Source organism: Lineus longissimus, chromosome 9 (genome assembly GCF_910592395.1).
Source record: "Lineus longissimus chromosome 9, tnLinLong1.2, whole genome shotgun sequence".
In the NCBI taxonomy this organism is placed as follows: Eukaryota; Metazoa; Nemertea; class Pilidiophora; order Heteronemertea; family Lineidae; genus Lineus; species Lineus longissimus.
Genome location: NC_088316.1, coordinates 15,673,309 through 15,693,438, shown reverse-complemented (window position 1 = coordinate 15,693,438; position 20,130 = coordinate 15,673,309). Strand labels below are relative to the sequence as shown.

Genomic DNA, 20,130 nt, shown 5'->3' with positions numbered 1-20,130 from the left:
TCGTTCTGAGTATCCGCTAATTGGCTCGGGCACTTATAAAACATGGAAGGGAGGTGCACTTGGCACCTGGAATTCCAGGGATATTTTTAGTACCAATTAAACTCGTCCCCACCGGGGAAGCCCTTCCCATGCCTGTTACAAAAATGAAGCCTGATGATGCAAGGTCGTTAGAAAACTAATAATTCTAAACCTTATTTAGGAGACTATCAATGGTATGTTTCGTCTTCAAATATATATAGATATGATGTTGATGTTATCAAGCTTCTGTTTCTCTACTCATTCAATTCCTATTTGCGATGATTCCATTAAAATTCTAGTTTTTAATTGAGTCCGTTTACACTTTATCATACATTACACAGGGTGCCCCAAAGAAAGAAAGACTAACAATCTGTTTCACTATGACTGAGGGTGGCAAAGTTTTGGATTATACGTGGACGGGGATGACACAGATTGATCCTTTTTAATCTTTCTTTTATTCTTAAAATATTGCAGGCAAAATATCTTGTTCAGATCATCGTCCTAGGGTCCCAGGTTGTGGGACGAGCATTTGCACGGGCCCTCAGACAGGAGATCAACGCTAGCCAGCAGGCTGCAGCTTCAAGGGGTGCTGCTGGACAACAGACAAAGGCTTCAGATCAGCTTACGGGTATTAGCCTGCAGGTAAGCCAAGCACAGTAATGGAATTTCTGGACTTTTCAATGCCATATTCCAAATCTAGACTATCGTATTTCAATGTTTTGGTTGCTTTTGAGGATGATTGTTATCAGTATGACTTCAAACCATTACAACAGACCACTAAGGATATATCGCAAGGATGAAAGCTGTACTCAGTTCATCTTAAATTATGTTTCAGGAGGCCATGCAAATTTTGAGTTTAGAAGACCTCAACAATCTCGAAGCGATTCAGAAGAACTACGATCATCTATTTGCTGCGAATGAAAGAGCAAAAGGAGGCTCTTTCTATTTACAGTCTAAAGTAAGCAGCTTTTTCTTGGGGTTCTTGCGAAAATCTGGCTTAAAGGGACAGCTTAGGTGTGAAATTTGTTGGTTTTTCAGGAGGGCCATGACTGCTTCAACAAGGATCGTTGAAAATTTATTAAACTGCAATAAACAGTGCACTTAAACAGATTGTAACTGCAACATCTCTTTGTTAAGTTTAATTTCCTTATCGCTTCCTCATTCAGGTATTCCGTGCCAAGGAAAGAATTGACCAAGAACTCATGGAGAAATTTAACACACAGAAATCAACTAAATCTACCGAGCAAAATAAGGACGATTCTAGCAGCTGATGAAGTGTGTCCTAGTAGGCTCAAACTTTCTACAAGACTGTGTCTCTGGATTTTCTGCTTCAACTCCATGGAATTTTGTGTGTTCAAGTGGGATCTAGACTTAGCTGGAATACACAAGGCCATACCCTTGTTGACAAACATGTGATCTTCATTTGGACGTTCAATCTAAGTGCTTGATATGGCCTGGATGCCAGGGTCAACTTTCTGGTCACTTCCTTCTGGTCTTGGTAAAAAGCAACCTGTAAAAATGGTTCCAAGTAAAAAATCTTTCCAATCTGTGAGAAAAAAGATCAGTTGATGTAATTCTGAGTCTTATTTTGTTTTTGAAACAGAATTGATAACATTGAAAATGGTGTATGCTGTAGATAATACTGATTAAATTTGTTTGTAATTATTCTAAACTTGTGCTTTTGCCTTATTGCTTTTGCTTTTGTCTAGCTTGTGGACACATCCGACAATGTCGTCTAAATCCGGGACACTTCTGACAGTGTCTCATTCTATGAATAAGAGATCCATGTCCTACCACCCGAGACACAACACTGACTGACTGACTGACTGAGCGGAATGTCTGTATCTCAACCAGTATGGCCAGATACTGATCTCTGAATACAAGTATCTCGCATCAGACAACCTATGGGACGCAACTGATGTCTCAACCAGTTATCAGAGACCCATGTCCAACTGACTTGCACGCAAGAAATCCATGCTGTGGCTTTCTTGCCTCAACAATATCGATGGAATGTCAATGTCTAAACCAGTACAGACATTCAAAGACTCCTCTGTCCATTCAAATTTCACTCATCTGCGCATATGTGACCCGTCACAGCAAAACCAGGCGCATGTCGCGCAGAAGATGAGCCTAAATGACACCAGGAGATAATGGAAGAAATTGATTTGCTCATATTTCACAAAAGGCTGACAACAGAGAAATGAACAAACAGTCCGCCTCAACCTGCCAAGCTCAGAGCGACATGCGCCTGGTTTTGCTGTGACGGGTCACATATAACTTAGCCAAGTATGATGATGATGACTTGATGTTTGACATCGACTTGTCAAAGCCTCTGTCCAGGTCTCTGAACAAATAGGTATTCATGGGTCCCAGCATGCAAAGAGGACAGTGTGACAACCATCTTGCATATCTCAACCAGTACAGACATCAGGCACTGACAGCAGGCCTTCAAAGACAACAAAAAAGACTTATATTGTCTGTAATAATCATCGTCATATTTTATTCGAAAAGTACAAAAATATGTCAACTTCAACAAATTTACATGCTTTCCTACAGACAGGCAAAACTAGGCCACACTCTCATGCAAATTCATTAATATGCTTGGTTAAGGGAAGTAGGCTAAATAAAAACTTTTGGACCTACTTGTACAGTTAAATCTGTGCTTGCATCCTATGCATTCTACATTCCAAGTCATGCTTGATAATAAATCTACTAAAACTAAATTTTTCAAATCTGGTTGATCACCTGGTCTTTATGTTTCTCTTAACAAATTTCATCATGCTTTAAGATATTTTAACTTTACTTTAATTTAAAGTTTACTTCGGTGAGTCACAGTCACAAATATCTGTAGTCTATATTAGAAAAGCTGAATAATTTGAGACTATTAAATGTTCACAGACAAATAACATTAAATCATTAAAACATACAGTTGATTTTGTCATAAAAATTATTTGTGCAACTTATAAACATAGCTTTCATCTAGGGGCCAGCCCCCAGTCTGTGACACCGTATTTACAAATGTTTCATATACTAGTAGCCCTATCTTGTTTTATATGCAAGCTTGAAACAGTAAATCAACTTTATTTGGTTTTTAAACCAGTGTGATGATGCAAGAACTGGCAAAGGGAAGGTTTACTTTGCACTTGACAATGTACACAGTCAGAGTTTTACAATAACAACACAAAAAATATTGAATTGAACTTCTCATCTCTCAACCCATTAACTTGTGACAAACTTAGTTCACATCTCTTGACAGGAAAACCAGTGATAAACTGCGTTTACTTGTTAAAACCATTCTCTAGAAGTTGTCAACCTTTGAATTCTTATTAACAATCTATGTATCTAAAATCATTCTCAACATTATTGGAGGCCACAAACGGGCCAAATCTAGTCTAGGTATCCGGAAATACATTCTCTACAAAATTTGGAATACACGTACTGCAAGATTTTGTGCACAGTGGTTCTAGTAGCACCGCAAGTGAAAGGATGGAGTCACTTGAGAAAGTTCACGAAGATTGTACCTGGGATTGCACACAGTGTTCTTGTACGTATTGTACACAGTGTTCACAGTAAGAATATTTTATTATTCTTTTTCATAGTAATGATTGGATGGAAGATCATTTAACCTGAGTGTTCTAATGAGTACCTGATCTTATAGTAATGATAATATGTGGAAATACTCCGTCAAATTTAACTATTGTCAAACCTACATTCTAGCAATAACACAATGCATAATAGCAAACAGACTGTCTGTCTAGGTTTACTAAAAACCTGGCTGGACCAAATTGGCACCATAGCTGTAAATCTTCTGAGACAAAAACCTGCAGTAGCGTTGAATAAATTGACACAAACACACCACAGTTTGGTCAAGGTATAATGATATTAGACCAAACTGTGGCACACCACCCCCAAGCTATTGTTACCATGACATCCTGGATAAGAATACTTTTCCAATTAGTCATTTGTTTGACATGCAACAAAAACAACATGGTCTGTGTTATCAAATGTGCTAATTTTGGGAACTAGATGTCTACACGAATGTCTGTTCACCCAATTTCGTCAAAAGTCAATTATCAAAGCTATTACCCTTTGGGACCTCACAACTAAATTCCTAACTCAGTGTATTATTATAACTTCCTTTCAAACGTCAGCCCAATTCCTTGCCCCACACAGAAAGTTGTAGTCTCAAAATGAACATGCGACTACAGCGAAAAACAAGATGGAAGAAATGTCTTTTGCAAGGAATTGGACAAATTCATTTGATAGGCAACACCGGTTGGCTGACCCATGTATCTCCACCCATGTTCTCCTTCGAATTATAATTGAAGGTAACTGTGTTCCTTCCAAGTACAATGGTATCCTCATTTCTCTCTGTCTGCAAACTGTTCAGTTAACATGGTCTATCTATTTCCTGGCTTGTTATTTCTTCAACTGTAATGTTGTGATGTGCTGGTGAGGTCATCGTCAAGGAATGATTTAGCAGCACTGTATGGCGAGCGTGGTCTCTCTGGTGTTCTTTGGTGACGAGCACTGCTTGGAGTTGGCGACCGCCTGAAATGATAAAAAAAACGACGATATATATGTGCACCCTGTTCGATAAGACATTGAGTAGGAGATGACACAGAATCTCACTAGTTCTTTGTACACTGATTTCGAACAAGTTTCAACACCACAAAAGGTCATGACCTGCACCGAGTAGAGGTACCGATCACTTCCACTCTCGTGTGTGGAACCTCCTGATCCGCCTCAATCATCCACATCTACTGAATGTATCACTTACCTAGCAGGGCTAAGGGGTGATCTAGCAGAGTAACCAGACGTATTCAGCTTGGATCTGTACTCGGCTAATGGTGGAGTCATGCCTTGGCGTCTCATCTCCTGGATGGTTCGTTCCCTAGAAATGAAAATAGAGAGTGTTCATTAGCTCATCCAACAAGGTTGGAGTCTCTACGCTCTCAAGAACCAGAATGGAATATATCTGTATCATCATTTCACTGTCACACGCGGGAGCAGTCCTAGTATCACCTGGATTCTTTTGTGACAGTTCCCTAAACCTGCATGCCAGAAAAGTCATCATCTCATTGTAACAGCTATATGGATTAGACTCTTGAATGTCACCTGCTCAAATAGTTTATTTGAAATATGCGTTTACCTTTCAAATCGTTCACTCGTCAACTGGCGCCTGAGGTGCTCAATTTCGGTCTCGGTTTCAAGATTTCTTGTTCGTAGTGATGACAGCTCTCGATTCTGGTTTTCTCTGGAAAAAGAAAGTGAATGATGTCTGCTCTTTTAGCCACAGGACTCCTTTTATTGCCATCTCCATCATGACCTTTTACAATGAAAACGTGGAGATAACATGATGTGATGATATGACCTACACTGCTACTGGAGTGGGAAGAAGTTTCTTGGAAAAATGGTGGCAACTTACAATCTTGCCTCATTGAGCTGCAGCCTCTCTCTCAACATATTGATCTCAGCATCCTTCTCCTGTGTGGTCAGTTGAACTTTGAACTCCTTCTCTCGATTTGATTGGAGGAGACTCTCAAGGTTCTTATTGGACGACCTCTCAGCCTGCATTTGTGATTTTACTACGCTCACTTCAGACTTCGCATCTTCGACCATATTTTGCAGCTGAAAAGATAAGACATTACGAGTAAAGATTTCAACTACTGCATACAGACAATCCGTCTTTTTCAATCATACTACTGACATTCAATTTATCCTATTCTCCTGGCAACGAGCCAACAGCAAATCATATGTAAGAGAAAAAGGTTGTAGAATCAGACAGGGCTGTTTTCAACCTCTTTCTTAATCTGATTGACCTAGACCATCCACGATGTAGGATTTGTGATTAACAAAAATGTCTTAATTACCTGTTCCAAGTCCAATGACTTTGCCGTCAACTGCCTCTGATACGATTCCTTATCACACTCCAGCTTGCTGCACAGATCCCTAACTGCTGCGAGATCTTGTAGGAGATTCTGACGCTCATCATCTGCCTCTCGTAGATTCTCTTCCAAAGCGGCGACGGACCGTGTCAGATTTGAAACCTGGATTTCGTATGCTTGTTGAGAATGGATTGTCTGAAAAAGCAAATATAGATTTTTCATCAACAGATGTTTTGGAAGACCCTTTCTTTCTGATTTCTTTCACTGAAAAGGCACACAAAGAGGATAGCTTCTGATGAAAATCAGGCAGATTATAATCAGCCAACAGAGGATTGAAGTACCAAGGTGGTGTCAAGACAACGAAGCATTGTCTTGGGAAGATCCGACTCGGCACCACCCAAATCAAACTATGCTCTGTTACTTACATCTTGCAAGTCCTTATCCAGACCATCCATCTTGTCTCTCAGCCTCCTAACTTCAGAATCTTTGGTCATCAGTTCGAGCTTGAGGTTGGAACCTTCGCTCTCGAGCTGATGGGTCTGAGTCTGATATTTGTCAGCCTCAAGGCTTAGAGCCCTGTATTGGTCAAGGAGATCGGTGCGTTCTTGCTCCTGAAATGAAGGCAAGGTAAAAACTGAGATTATTGGTAAGCACAAAGATAATCTATTAAACTGGGATCATCGGAACTACTTGAAATTAGTTTTAACTCTATTTTAAATCAATATACAACCATCAACTTCAAAACTAACCTTTTCACTCAGCAAGTCCTCCACTCTCTTCACCTCGTTTACGTAATCCTGGACCTGCACCTTGAAGTCCTCACGTTCGTTGACCACATCGTCCAGGTCACAATTCAACGCCTGGTTCTCCTTCGTCATGAGCGACAGGTCTTCTTGGAGCCGTCGGTTTTCTCTCAGCACCGCCTCTTTCCCGTGTGAGGCCTCGGAGAGATCTGCAGTCACTGCGTCTACCTGTCGGCGAAGGCTTAGGATCTCTCTCTCGCGCTGGCTGATACTCTCACTGTTTTGACTGGAACATGATTAGAGTGAAAAAAGTTACAGTAAGACCTCTCTATTAAGGACACCCTTACTTCAGTAAAGCAGAATGCTTGACCTTGAGACTCTGAAAGGACTTGACAAACAGAAGACAGGGAATACTTACGATAGCCTTGTCTCTAAACTGGAACAAGTGATCTGGAGGTCAGAAAGAGACTGATCCTTATTTTTGACGTCGTCTTCAAGCATGGCCAATCTCTCTGTCTTATCGTCAACCATCGTCTGCAGTGAGTCTTTCTCCCGGTCGAGGGCGCCGATGGTGGCCCGTAAACGAGACACCTCATCCCTGGTATCTTGATTGATTCGGCTCATGTCAGACATACGGTCTTCCAAGATTTTGTACTTCTCATTGGCAGTGCGGAGCTCTGACTCCTTGCGGGCCAAGCGACGCTGCTGCTCATCAAGTGATCGTTCAGCCTGGTCTGTCAACAATCTGAAAGTGGAAAAATATTTGATCAGGAAACTTTTGCAATTGCTCCCCCAGAGGTACCTATCAGTTTTATCTATTTTAACTACAAGAGCTATGCAAGTATTTACCTTGAAGCTGAACATGTTACCGACAATCAATTAATGCAATATCCTCACCTCATTTGTGTTGCTGTGGCTTTGTTCTGCGAGCTTTCCTCTCTGGTTTCAGCTAAGGACATGGACTGGTTCTTGAGTTGATCTTCGAGCGATATCATCATCTCCTTCAGTGATCCTACACGCGCTGCATAATCTTCTCTCTCAGCTTCAACCTACAGAAAAACAGTAAACGTTCAATTGTGAAAAAGATGGGACATTTATGATTTGATCTCAAAGCCCAAAGCCCAAAGCCAATGGAACTGAAAATCAGACTGTCCTCAACCAAGGGTTCTTGCAAAACTACTCCCAATCAAATGGTCAATTAGAGTTGTAATATTTCTGTGCCTGCTATCTGCCCAGAAGTGTGTGTCTTCAAATTCCATTATGCTCACACTGAATCCCCACTGGGACTGCCCTTAGCCACAAATGAGCGACAACTGACCTGGGAATTTGGGCCAATGGCCTCAATTTCTCTTTATCTCATAGAAAAACTTACAATTCTCAAGTTGTTCTCGAGGTCCTCCACTCTCTGTTCCAAACGAGCACGGTCAGTCAACTGTGATTCTGTGGCAATTTTTAACCGTTCTCGAAGACTGTCTCGATCTGTCTGCACCCGACGCAGATCGATCAGGGCGTCATCACGTTCACTTTCAACCCGTCTCAACACGGCTTGAGCCGCCAAGGAAACCTTCGGTGATTTTGGTGATTTTACTACTTCGCGTCGAAGCTTCATTAAATCTTCTTTGGCCTGTGAGAGTACAAGGATTTGTAAATGAGCACTCTAGCTCAAACAACAGCAAAATATCTTTTAAATAATTTCAACTCATTGACCTTTTATTAGAGGCTGCTCTACCTTAGAAGTGTGCCCCAAAAAATAACAATATCTTTGATGAGCACAACTCGATGGGATGAACATGAAGATGAAAGTGCTAACTTACCTCCTCATACATACTGTTGATATTGTCTCTTTCGGCAGTCAAAACCTTCACGTTGCCCTGAATCTCAGCCATGTGTCTCTCAAACTTGTCCAGCAAGCTTTGCAGTTCATCTCTTTCCCTCGTTAGTCTTTGTACATCTCCATCATCCGAACTCCTGTCTCGTGTGGGTGGTGACCGACTCGGACTTGTTGCGTGATGTCGAAGAGCTCGGGCCATTTCGTATTCTCGCTTGTAGTAATCTCGTTCCTCTTCTAATACTTTGAGTATGGCATCATAGTGACCACAGGTCTTCTGCAGAGAAAAAACATGAAGCGTTGGATCAAAAACTTTTATAAGTCAAAAATAACACTGAGAATGTTTGAATCCTAACTAGGTCTTGCGTTAAATCTGGACCATTTGAAAATCTTCGTGATTCTATAGTTTGTTTTGAAGTCTTTGAAAACTGCTTAGCTGCATTGAACGGAAAAAAATAATCCCTTACATTTTTCCCACTCTTCGATGGAGTACTCGATCTCGAACGAGTCATGTTACTTGTGCCTTTTTTCGTGGGGGTTGATTTCTTCGGACTTCCTGGGCAGCGTGTTGGTGTACGTGATTCCATTTTGAGAAGTTTCTGTAACACGTCCACCTCTCCTTTCCAATAGTCCCGCTCATCCTCAAGGCTCTTGATGAACGAGTCCATCCTATTTGGTGACTTGGCCCTCTTTTTGACACCATTTCTTGTTTTTAAACGTTCAATTTCCATGACAAGTTCTCTTTCTGAAAGGTTATAACAGAGATTCTGGTAAGATGCAGAGAAAAAACAGCCTTGCAATACTGCTAGCACAAAACATATGATATCAAATGAAATAGAGATCTGAACCAGTTTTTTACTTACCATTTGAAGTAAGCCTATTGACACGCAGGCTGAGTTTTCGTTTGTCATCCTGTACTTTGTTGAGCAAATCTTCCAACTTCTGATAGTCACTCTCGACAGCAGCCAGCTGGATTTGGACGTCACCACACTCATTGCTAGTTCGCACCTTTTCCTAAATGAATTCAGAATAGAGAACTCAGTGAGAAATGAAAAACACAGGACAACAAGCATCGCCTTGTAGTTAGGCAAATGGCACCATGATCCTTACGATCTTGACAACTAAATGTTATGGTGTATATGTTTTTCACATGACCTCCGAATGAGAGGACTGCAAAAGTTGAGACAACACTAAACTTAACTTGATTATGGCTCATAATGGTGTAAGGATTCCTATCTCAACAACACGAGCAAAACTTTTTACCCAATACCTGATGATGCATTTACTTTCCTCAATATATGACGGATCAAGATAGAGACAGGGTCAAATGGGAGGCGGGACATGAATGGATCAAAACTGCAGACTTACAGCTCTCATTTGTTCCAACTGTAACTCCAAATCATCAAGTTCCCTACGAGATTTCTCCATCTCTAGCCGTGAGACATTCACCTCCCGGTCAGCTCGCTCAAGTGCCATATCTTTCTCATCCTGAAGATTCTTGGCCAATCGGTCGACATCTACCAGCTCAGTCTCTAGCGTCTTGTTCTTCACATCAAGGTCAATACGCTGGGACGTGCTCTCTAGCTCAACAGTCCTCAACTCCGTCAGCTGGCGCTCCAGGTCCCTGTTTCGCTGTTGGAGGTAGTCAATCTGATAGTTGAAGAGGAAAGGATTAGATTTACTGCTGATTTTAGTCATTTAAGGAACATTATCAACATATCTATCTCATTGATTGGTGTTGGTAAAAGATGCGATAGGACAGTACACCAAAATGATAAATCTACACTGCTAGCACAAACTGCAAATAGCTTGATCTGACCACCAATGAGTTCAGTTGCAGTTATCGAAATTAGCCCGTATCAGAGCAAGTCCGACAATGAAGCCAGCCATCGTATACCGGTACGAGCAGAGCAGCCCTCAGCAGGATGCCCCAGTAAAACAAAGGAGGTACGTCTAGCTAGTTACCTGTATATTGAGATGAGAGATGAGCCTCTCGTTACTTTTATTGCGCGCCTCCAGCGAGACCACATCGTATGGTCGGCCACCCTCCAACATCTTGTTCAGACGATCTATCTCGCTATCTCGCCCGTCAACCTGAAATGACCAGAATCAGACAGATGCACCACAGCAAACAGAGATGTAAGCAGGGAACCTGAAAGTATAGCTCCAGCACACACCATTTGAGAGAACATCCACAAAAACACTTTGAATCGGCCTGCTGTCATTCAAATCTCATCTAAAGTGCCACGCAAGCCATTTGCAGTCCCGGACGCTGCCACACCACACAGCATTCTCCACTCACTGAGTGACATGCAACACGACAAAATGCAATCTCGTCGAAATCTAAAACCAACTGCTCCGCTAACGAAATTGATCTAACCTGACATGCCTGACAACAGTACACTGACGATGGCAAGAATGGTTAGAGACTGACAACCATGAATATGCATCACAGCTTATTGCAATATATTCATTGGTACGTATGCACGATATTGCAATGAACAGAGTTACTGCAGTATGATTATCCGATAGATTATCACAACATACTGATACGCTCTATCGCCACGGGAACTGAAAGTCGCCATTGGATTGTATCAGCTGTAGCTTTTTTCATTTTTCATTGATTACTTTTTAAAGGCAATATTTCCGAAAAACAATTTTGGTCAAATAGGTTGCTTCAAGATATCACATACTACCGGTAGCTGTATTTGTGCTGGTCTTAGCCACATCAGTAATCCCAACCCGCAAAATAAAATAGGAATTTAACTTGGTGGAATGTCTGGGATCTCATTGACATACCTGTGTCCTGTCACCATTCAAGTCTCATCATAACCTGTATATCTTTTACTAGGCTTTGCCAAGCATAATCTCCATTCATACACGTTTGTAGACTTTATATACTACACTTGGCATTGTGCCAATACGGGATATTTAATGGGTATATATTTTCTTTGTGGAATTGTGTGGACTTATTAGATTATTCATGACATGCTATGGACATGCCATGATCCATAAGGTATACATGCCAAAACTTTCACATGGTACACTGAGAATTAAGCATGGTCACCTGTTAACCCATTCACACAAATGTAATCTTCAGCAACAATAAACTCGTAAATTATACTATTTATCCCACTTCGAAACATAGTGCAAAGTGTGACATACTACAAGGACAACATTCCACTCTCCTGAAGGTCCATGTGGACCCCTGAATCTGAAGAACGAACTGAAATAGCCTCAAATGGTTAGGAAGTGTACCTCAAAAACACTTCTCTTCACAGGCAATAATGAATGAATCAATACAAGATATGGTTCACCCAGGAGAGGATCAACATAATCCTTGTCATAAATCTCTTGGCTATCTCTCCACCGCACAATGTACAAAATGGTTAGTAAGCCGGTTTGAGTTTTTTATCCTCTTATAGAAATCCTGAAAACAAGTTAAGTTAGTGAAATGATGTGATATTACAGACACTGCCACGAAAAACCCCCTATGACATCTATGATGGACAGCACAAGTTAACTAATTTGTGGTGACACATTTTTTCAACGTCACTCAAGATGAAGCTGTTAGTGTTGGAACTGCTGTCCTGAAGACCTGCGGCGGTAAACAGTTTTAATTTTGTTGCACCCCACAACCTCAAGCACGAGCGATGACCACTGCAAACAAGTTACAAGCATCAAAACTCCCTTGCTGCTCACAATATAACTGAAAAAGTGAGTTTAGCCAACATCAGATACGCTTCAGCAACGGGCATCTGAGAATTTGGGCAGCCATGCAGTGCCCTTCATGATTGACACAAGAGACTGAGTGAAAAAGTGCACTTCATTCTGAGAAAAAAAATTGCAATCAAAAGTTTCTCATGCCCTACCTGTTCCAAGTCCATGTTGCCAGCTATCCTGACTATGGGAGTAGGAATTTTTCATAAAGGCTATTGAACCTTCAACTATTTGGCAAGTCTATATAACCTGTTTGTGCATGCTCCTCTCAGTCTTTCACCGGTTATTTATCTGGGCCAATCAACTCATTCTTGATAACACAAATTCCATAAGCTTATAGCCGCTATCAATAAAGGCATGAATGATTGATTTTTGAGGAAATCTGGTTATTTCTACTGGAAAGTGTTTGACCCCATTAAAATGTTTTCGGGGTGGGCTCTTTTGATTCTCATTCCAACCCTGTTCCTTGGCACCATAGCTTGCAACAATTACATCAGGTCATTTGGCGAGTCTGTGAGTGTCAGGTCACTTGTCCCCCTCCTCCTCAGCTCCCTTGGTCAAGCTTGGTATAAGTGATAAAGATTACGCAGGGAGCAAGCACTTCATTTCTTCATGTTCCTCCGCTCATTTTTAAAGGAGGAAGAAAGCATTTTGCTAAATCCATTGAATGTCATTATTAAAGGCATAATATTACCAATCAAGCAGATAATTGCCAGATATTGGCTTTGTGCCAAATATCAATTATCGTGAGCAGAAAATCGTCTTGCTAATACAAGTATCTCTCAAGACCGATATGACAGTCAATCATACTTCTTCACATCACCATAAACTTACAACAAAGTCGCCACACAAGGTAGGGCCTATGCAGCGTGGGGTCAAACTGACAAACAAGTTCAAACTCAAAGACGTAGTTTGCATCAATCAGCTGACAATGATAATTCCCACACACCAATTAACTAATTTTCGATAAATAGTGCACAAGGCCTGTGTGAGGCCACGATTAATGCTTTATACCTACATGCCTACATGTAGAAAGCCCCCAATCCCTAAGAGTCGAAATAAAATGGATTATTTCAATCAAAATATCAATGGGAGATGGGATTGCTGACACCGGACCCACTATGATTCAAACTTGACAAAATGACTTGAAACAACAAAAGAGAGCATAGAAATGGTTACCTTGTGTCTTCAGTATATGACCAGACCGCTGCCTTTCACACCAAGCTATTCATGATTCGTTCAGGTGACAAGCTATAACAGGCCAGGGCAACTCTCCATATCAGTCTTTTAGTAAACCAATAACGCCTCACACAATAAGCCCTCTATTTGCATAATACCATTCAGATCTGAGCGAGTCGTGTGTTTGCGCTGATTTGAAAACCCCCTCTGGTAGGGCCTACTCAGCAAACAAACCCCAATAATAAGACCAGTTTTTTAATTTCTCAGTCGGCATGTCACCATGGTTTTAATTTCTAAGCAAGGATGTTCTTCTCAAGAAAGGCTCAAATATATTAGGCTGAGCTCATATCTGGCAATCTAGTTCTTGGATTGATAACAATATCCAACCAACAAGTGGACGAAGCACCAAGATCAATCAGATTCAGTAGAAAAACCGAAGATTTATCAAAAAATGTTTTTTTCTTTTTTTTAAAAATCACGTGACATATCATTACAATGTTCCATGCTTTTACAGACATATAACTCTTTGTTACGACAGAAAGGTTCTCCACCTGCTGTGTGGCGTCCCCCCTAAGGCAGGATCTATCACACAATAGACACCAGGTTAAACATGCGATGACCCAGTCTATTGTCCCAGACAAGATAGTAGCAGGTACTGTTATAGTTCATTACTCGAGCATATCCACAATACAATAATAAAACCTCCCTAAAATGGCGTGCCGAGATTTTGGACAAATTGTTGGGGAGCGTGAATGTCTTGATGGTTGAGTTGTAATTGTTGTAAGTAGCTATTCAAAATGCTGATCTCCCAAGATATTTTTTTCAAGATTTTCTCCAGCTTTAATAATCCAATGTTTTAACTTCGAATGATAAAGCTACTACTGGGTATTTTATACCTTGCAATTACCAATTTTTTCACGGGTGAAATTGGGCCTCAGGTTTTGTGGTTAGATACAACTGCCAAGCCAATAACCTACATGTACAAGATAAGGGACCAGTCACAGATGTCAATATTTGTTTAAAGCCTGTGATAACAATCCGACAGAAGCTGCCTAGGGGCAGAAAAAGAAAGTTTCCTATGTTAAAACTACCACACTCTGCTGCTGCATCATGCAGTTTTAATTCATACAACAGCAGATGAGGTAGCTCATAGTGCCACCTTAGAACAAGGTCTGGAACCAAATGGGTTCTAGGCCAACATGACTTAAAACTCTACAAAACATAATCTTCTGAGTTTGACTAAACTTTGGCTTCACAATCTTCTTTATACACAGAACCCAAGGCGGATCAGATTCAGTGTCAATTACTATACTATTGAAACAGAATAGCTTCTGAGATCAACCGCTAAAGAATTTGAAAATGGTCCTACCTGAGTCTTAAGATGTTTTATCTTCCTATCTGCTATTTCACTCTCATCTCGTAACTTGTTGACCTCCGCATGTAGATCTGCAATCTTGGTATCGGCCACATGCAACATGTCAGCAACGTATGGGTCATCAACCTGAGTTGATGACAACGACGACTCGTACTGAGTGGTGGCATTACTAGGCGGGATTGTACTGTCGATCTCCATGCGCTGGCGACGGAAGGGGATGTTCTTCTTTCTACCACCTGGGAGAGAGGAACAGAGAAGAGTGGTTAAAGAGATTCAACACCTTCACACTTACACAGCAACAAGTCAATTAAAATTCCACATGTCATGTGCATAAAGTCAGTAATATTCTCCTTTACTCCTCAAACTTATATATGATTAAGATTCAGTAGGGCATCAGACTGATTTGATCGGTCATCCCACTACTCCCCCTAATTTGACAAATATAAACGACCGTAAAAACTACTCACCAGGGGTCTGTACCACGGCATGGAAATTTTTCTCCTGTAGATGCAGAATTCGCTCTGTTTTGCTCTTTGACTCTTTCTCCAGCTGTTGCACCTTGTGCACATACTGATTGTTCAAGAATTTTAAATCTGCATTTTCATGTTCAAGTTTGCGCAAAGAAGCCTTGAGATCTGAAAATTTAACAATGAACAGATGAAAATTTCCTTTATTCATCATTTCCTTTAGATAAGTAACATACTTTAAATATATTTACAACTAAAAGTTGTTTCCCCATCACTTCGCATGAAAGAGTCTACTCTTGTGGGGTACTTCAAAACAAACTCAAACAATCCTGAAATGTAAATGTCTATTTCAACTTCCAGCTGACGAGGGCTGGAGCCAGCAGGCTTAAGATTGGGACTCATTTGAGTTGTACAATGTTTACATATAATAACGAGATATTCTTACCCCTGAGCATTCCATCTGCATCCTCCTTTTGTTTCATCAACTGCTGGTGCAGTTCACTGTTTTCTTTCACTAGTTTAGCATTGTCAGTTTTATAAGGCTCAATTTGGGCATCTAAGGTCACTTGGTCCTGCTGGCCCCTGTTTTTTTGTAATTTCACATTTTTGAGACTTTCTGTTGTGTGGATGAGGTCAGAGAAGAGGCGTTCAACAAGCGGCAAAGACTCAACACCAAGTGGTTGCCGATATCCCAGCTGATCTAAACGCCGGCGCAGATTAGAAAATTTCTGTTGCGTTGCTGTGACACTCATACTGATTCTGAAAGAGAAAATGCATGACATGAAATGTTCAATAACATTCAATGATTTGTCTGTCTTCGAAAAATATTCCAAAGACAAGCAAGTCAACGTTTATTACTTTTTGACCTCACTCTGTGACTAAGGCCTGCGGCCCTCGATATTACCCAATACGACAATCAAGATGTACAGACCGGGGGAGCTGGCTGTACGTACCCATAAGTCTTTGCGGTAGTCTCGCGCGTACCGGATATAACCTATCAAGCTTTTCTCCTTCAGAGAAATACTGCGTTGCGCTCAACTGCCAATTATGCATTAGTCTGGTGGACACGAGGTTGGCCTTAAACTTGCTTGAAATCGAAAATTTGGACAACACACGTGTACTACAGCGCAAACGGCAGCATTCTGACATATAGAAACATGTGGTCTGATTCTATTTTTACTTGTCATTTAGTGATCACGCGTCCAACCTCGTATGCAGGGTAATGTGGCTTTCTCATTGGTCGAACGTTAATTTTGTTCACAGCCTTATAAGGCACTTGAGCGCAACGCAGTATTTCTCTGAAGGAGAAAAGCTTGCTGGGTTATATCCGGTACGCGCGAGACTACCGCAAAGACTTATGGGTACGTACAGCCAGCTCCCCCGGTCTGTACATCTTGATTGTAGTATACCCTGGCCTCGGCCTGGTGCTGGCCTTTATCATAAGCTGGAAGGCTACCTCTTTCCTTGCTTTGCTACATTGTTGTACAGTCAAATAGTTTGTTTGTGGATACCATCACCATGATTCATCGCATGATGCATGCATGCAATGATCATGCATAGCCTATGCATAGCCTATGCATGCAATGCATGCATGCATGCATGCATGAGATGATGATGATGATGATTGATGTGTGTAGCCGTGGGACAACTGCGACTGTGTCAAAAGTGCTTACTGTTAAATAGTTCATTTACTATGGTGACCTTTATGATCTGCTTTGTTACATTAGTATATTTATATTGAGATCTGTTGTATCAAACATTGTAAAACCCAGCGAATCAAACAAAATGTTGAAGAAATATTGAAAATTTATTTTTTCAAAAATGGCGGAGTTGGCCACTTTTCCTCCCTCCCTGGCGGAGGGTCGGAGGAGAGTTCCAGTCATGTGACTTGCCGAACTGGATTCCAAAATGTCTGCGCCCATACTTTGACAAACAGTGCATTTTTCCCAAAGAAAAATCCCCCAAACTACGTTTTTCACACTTTCCAAGTTTTTTTAATCCAAATTAGAGAATTATATCCAAGTCCATAGGTAAGTTGTAGTGGAGGAAAGTATTTCACTTTCACTCTATGACTTTGAATGTGGAAAAATTGCTTTTGGCCATACCACAGGCGCAGAATCTGGTTTCTGTATCCATGGCAACGGCTTTACAAGAAACATCGGTGGGTAAGTTCCAATTAGCATTAGGCCTATGCTTCTTGTAAGAAATCATAAACATCATTCTCTCAATCTTGCTAGCGGTACCTCCTCTTTCTCATTTTACCAATAACCATAGGCATACTTATACTTGTTGTAACAGTATTTCTAACTTGTGAAGTGAAGTGTGGCCTACTGCCTAGGCTACCACAACCTAACCATACATTATCGGATTTGAGTGTACTCATTACTTTCTTTGATTGTTTCTCTAATTCCAGCCTTCTACACAACTTGATTTTGATATCAGCCTCAGCTATGGAAGGTATGCTAGGACCTCACACCATGAATGCTTTGACACAGATACTCAAACCACCTGGTGTGGAATCTGACAGTGATGAAGAAATCGACAAGGTAAGCCCCTGTAATTCTTCTTCTACAGTATTCACTCCCAAATCAGGGATGTGGTTAGCTTTTAGTGAATTGTTCATATTCCATTCTCTATGTGGGACAACTTGTGATCTTAATGATACCAATTACATTTTTGGCAAGTAAATCAGTATGACCAGGTGGAAGTTTGCACTGGACTAGGTATTGTTTGTGAGACCCACTGATCATTGCATCCATTTTTCAGACCACAACAGTTTCACGGGTGAACCCTGGCGACATTGGCCCAAAGAAATCTGCATCAGGCCAAGACAAGAAAAAGGAGGTGGCCAATAAAAAAGATATCTGGGATACTGAAGAAGTTCAAGAGGGTGCAGAGTTTGATGACATCCATGACCCGAGGCCTCAGCCCGAGTAAGTCATTTGTACAGTCTCCTTTTTTTTTCTAATCATAGCTTTGAGCTTCGTAGGCCTCTGCATATCAGAAGTGAAATAGTCTGCACTCCCACTTGCTCCATGGTTTGCTGCAAAGTTTCCAAAGCCCCTTTTACACAGGCTGGTTGACTCTGGTGGGGCATAATGGGTCTTCTCCAGTACATCCGAAGAAGTCAAGTCATGATTGTCTAATGTATAGGGCATAGTCTTTATTGAAATAATTGGCAGGTCATTTTCTCCATCAAGGTATGACATTGTCTACAAGCAGGCTGTATCTTCTGAGGACATGTTCTTACAGATGGGAAATAAGACCCCGATGACATCAAGTTGTGAAGATATGGTGGTAAGACCCTAATCTATTTGATCATCTACGTGACTGTCTGATCCTCATTTTTCCCTAATGTCTATGATAGACATTGTTGGCCATATGGAAGTGAAATAAACTGCATTTTAAAACAAAATAAATTCTGCCATGCTATATCTATGTTAACTCTCCCTTACAGGTAAAAATCCAGCTACTCGACACAAAAGGATCTGATATAGAACTTGATGTAAAGAAGACATTTCTAGACTGCCGAACACCAAAATTGTAAGAACTTCACAACTGCATATATAAGATTAATTGCACCAATGGATTTTGGATCTTCAGTGTCCTAACATTGATACATGTACACTGTACAACTCTCTCCATTTGATGCTATGGATGGACATAGAGAAAATTAGAATACAATGGATTGGATGTCTTGTTTTCATACATAATGTAGATAATCAACTCGAAACCACTTCCGTATGAGTTGTGCCTGCTTTGCTGTTATTATAATATTGGTGCATCTTATTTTCTTCCAGTAAACTTGGTCTTCACCTGCCTCATCCCGTCGACCATAAAGCCGGGAAAGCGCAGTGGGATAATGCAAACCATGTATTGAATGTGACACTCAGGATAATCAGAGACTATGACATGTTCAACTTCTGATCCAGCGCGGAGTCTACAGCATTAAAATGACTATCATTAACCAATGCATTTTGGTATCGAAATGCATTGGATTGCTTCCAACTCGATATGTGGCGATAAATCTCAACCTCAAAGGACAGAATTTTCTACAATGGATTTATCCAAATGGACATTTTTTCAGCCATAGTTGTGGTCAAACTACTTGTATGTTTACTTCTTCATTTGATGAAGTACAGAGTGGGCCTTGCCGGAGAGACAAGTATGAGAAGATAAATTTGAAATAGGAGTACCATTGTTGTGTACATCTAGTTTTAGTTTAATATGATCCGTCCAGTTTTGTTTACATGGCGATGCCAGCCGATATCAGATTTCTTAACTCAGAGATGTTGGAAGTGTAGCGATTTTAATAGATTTTCTGTGAATGATCTTCCGTCTCCCTCTAACTCATCTGTCCGCTGTACTTGTTTGTTTGTATGACATACATTTAATTTCAATAAATGTTACTGTTTTGAAAACATCCTCTTCCCTACTCAACTCAAGACTGTTCGATATACTGCAGTATTCTGAATGTACTGCAAGTTCATATCTTACTGATCTTATATTCTTATATTGGGGCCTCATAAGTCTTGTAATGGAGCTTGTACAGATGCAAGGGGATGACTAGTGCCAGGAATCATTGTAGGCCTAAGGACCATGTCCAAGAAACGTTTCAGCAGAATCAACCTCATGATTCACCGGCAGGGTGATATGTTCATATGGGCGACTCTGCCCATCCTGCTGCACAAAGATACCAGATTGGTGCAGCAAGTAGCGATGAAAGCTTGCTACAGATTCTTCCAAGAAGGACTTGAAGCATGACAACTCCTATCCAAACATCCCAATCAAGGTTACTTCAGCTGCATGCATGCTATATTGGATTATTAAGTTATACACAAACACCTCAACAACAGATTTAAATAGAATAATTCCTTGTTTATTCAGGACTTCAATATGTTGCTACAAATAC

General features: G+C 40.8%; 3 protein-coding genes across 9 annotated transcripts; 2 read left to right on the top strand and 1 right to left on the bottom strand.

Annotated features, from left to right (window-relative positions):
* Positions 1–120: 120 nt before the first annotated feature.
* On the top strand, positions 121–1,690 carry LOC135493746 (mitochondrial import inner membrane translocase subunit tim16-like). The gene is made up of 4 exons (XM_064781288.1): positions 121–212; positions 493–660; positions 854–976; positions 1,185–1,690. The coding sequence occupies exons 1-4, from the start codon at positions 210–212 to the stop codon at positions 1,287–1,289; spliced, it is 399 nt and encodes a 132-aa protein (XP_064637358.1). The 5' UTR covers positions 121–209; the 3' UTR covers positions 1,290–1,690.
* An 808-nt stretch (positions 1,691–2,498) lies between these two features.
* On the bottom strand, positions 2,499–17,024 carry LOC135494120 (centrosomal protein of 135 kDa-like). Of its 4 annotated transcripts, XM_064781897.1 has the most exons (19): positions 16,892–17,024; positions 15,664–15,977; positions 15,219–15,386; positions 14,746–14,987; positions 10,443–10,571; positions 9,846–10,127; positions 9,341–9,491; positions 8,945–9,222; positions 8,464–8,754; positions 8,022–8,273; positions 7,547–7,698; positions 7,068–7,394; positions 6,656–6,935; positions 6,332–6,517; positions 5,892–6,101; positions 5,447–5,649; positions 5,171–5,275; positions 4,799–4,912; positions 2,499–4,569 (listed from the first exon to the last, which is right to left on the bottom strand). In XM_064781897.1, exons 2-19 carry the CDS (start codon positions 15,968–15,970, stop codon positions 4,446–4,448), a joined length of 3,801 nt encoding a protein of 1,266 aa, XP_064637967.1. In that variant the 5' UTR covers positions 15,971–15,977; positions 16,892–17,024; the 3' UTR covers positions 2,499–4,445. The 4 variants fall into 4 exon arrangements, with proteins under 4 accessions (XP_064637967.1, XP_064637969.1, XP_064637968.1 ...); XM_064781899.1 differs by lacking the exons at positions 14,746–14,987; positions 15,219–15,386; positions 15,664–15,977; positions 16,892–17,024 and adding an exon at positions 13,377–13,486; XM_064781898.1 differs by lacking the exons at positions 14,746–14,987; positions 15,219–15,386; positions 15,664–15,977; positions 16,892–17,024 and adding an exon at positions 12,350–12,559.
* Positions 14,008–20,122, top strand: LOC135494122 (dynein axonemal assembly factor 6-like). 4 transcript variants are annotated; one of them, XM_064781906.1, is made up of 6 exons: positions 14,008–14,028; positions 17,632–17,764; positions 17,985–18,151; positions 18,419–18,515; positions 18,676–18,761; positions 19,019–20,114. In XM_064781906.1, the coding sequence occupies exons 2-6, from the start codon at positions 17,669–17,671 to the stop codon at positions 19,143–19,145; spliced, it is 573 nt and encodes a 190-aa protein (XP_064637976.1). In that variant the 5' UTR covers positions 14,008–14,028; positions 17,632–17,668; the 3' UTR covers positions 19,146–20,114. The 4 variants fall into 4 exon arrangements, with proteins under 4 accessions (XP_064637976.1, XP_064637973.1, XP_064637972.1 ...); XM_064781903.1 differs by lacking the exon at positions 14,008–14,028 and adding an exon at positions 14,062–14,156 and having other exon boundaries at positions 19,019–20,113; XM_064781902.1 differs by lacking the exon at positions 14,008–14,028 and adding an exon at positions 17,129–17,248 and having other exon boundaries at positions 19,019–20,113.
* Positions 20,123–20,130: the final 8 nt, after the last annotated feature.

Coding starts and splice junctions, on each gene's coding strand:
- LOC135494120 (XM_064781897.1), bottom strand. CDS start 15,970: ATGAGTGTCACAGCAACGCAACAGAAATTTTCTAATCTGCGCCGGCGT. Junction 6,102..6,331: donor TGGATAAGGACTTGCAAGAT/GTAAGTAACAGA, acceptor TTGCTTTTTCAG/ACAATCCATTCTCAACAAGC. Junction 5,276..5,446: donor CAGCTCAATGAGGCAAGATT/GTAAGTTGCCAC, acceptor TTCTTTTTCCAG/AGAAAACCAGAATCGAGAGC.
- LOC135494122 (XM_064781905.1), top strand. CDS start 17,669: ATGGAAGGTATGCTAGGACCTCACACCATGAATGCTTTGACACAGATA. Junction 17,765..17,984: donor GTGATGAAGAAATCGACAAG/GTAAGCCCCTGT, acceptor TCCATTTTTCAG/ACCACAACAGTTTCACGGGT. Junction 18,762..19,018: donor GACTGCCGAACACCAAAATT/GTAAGAACTTCA, acceptor ATTTTCTTCCAG/TAAACTTGGTCTTCACCTGC.
- LOC135493746 (XM_064781288.1), top strand. Junction 661..853: donor TTACGGGTATTAGCCTGCAG/GTAAGCCAAGCA, acceptor ATTATGTTTCAG/GAGGCCATGCAAATTTTGAG. Junction 977..1,184: donor CTTTCTATTTACAGTCTAAA/GTAAGCAGCTTT, acceptor TTCCTCATTCAG/GTATTCCGTGCCAAGGAAAG.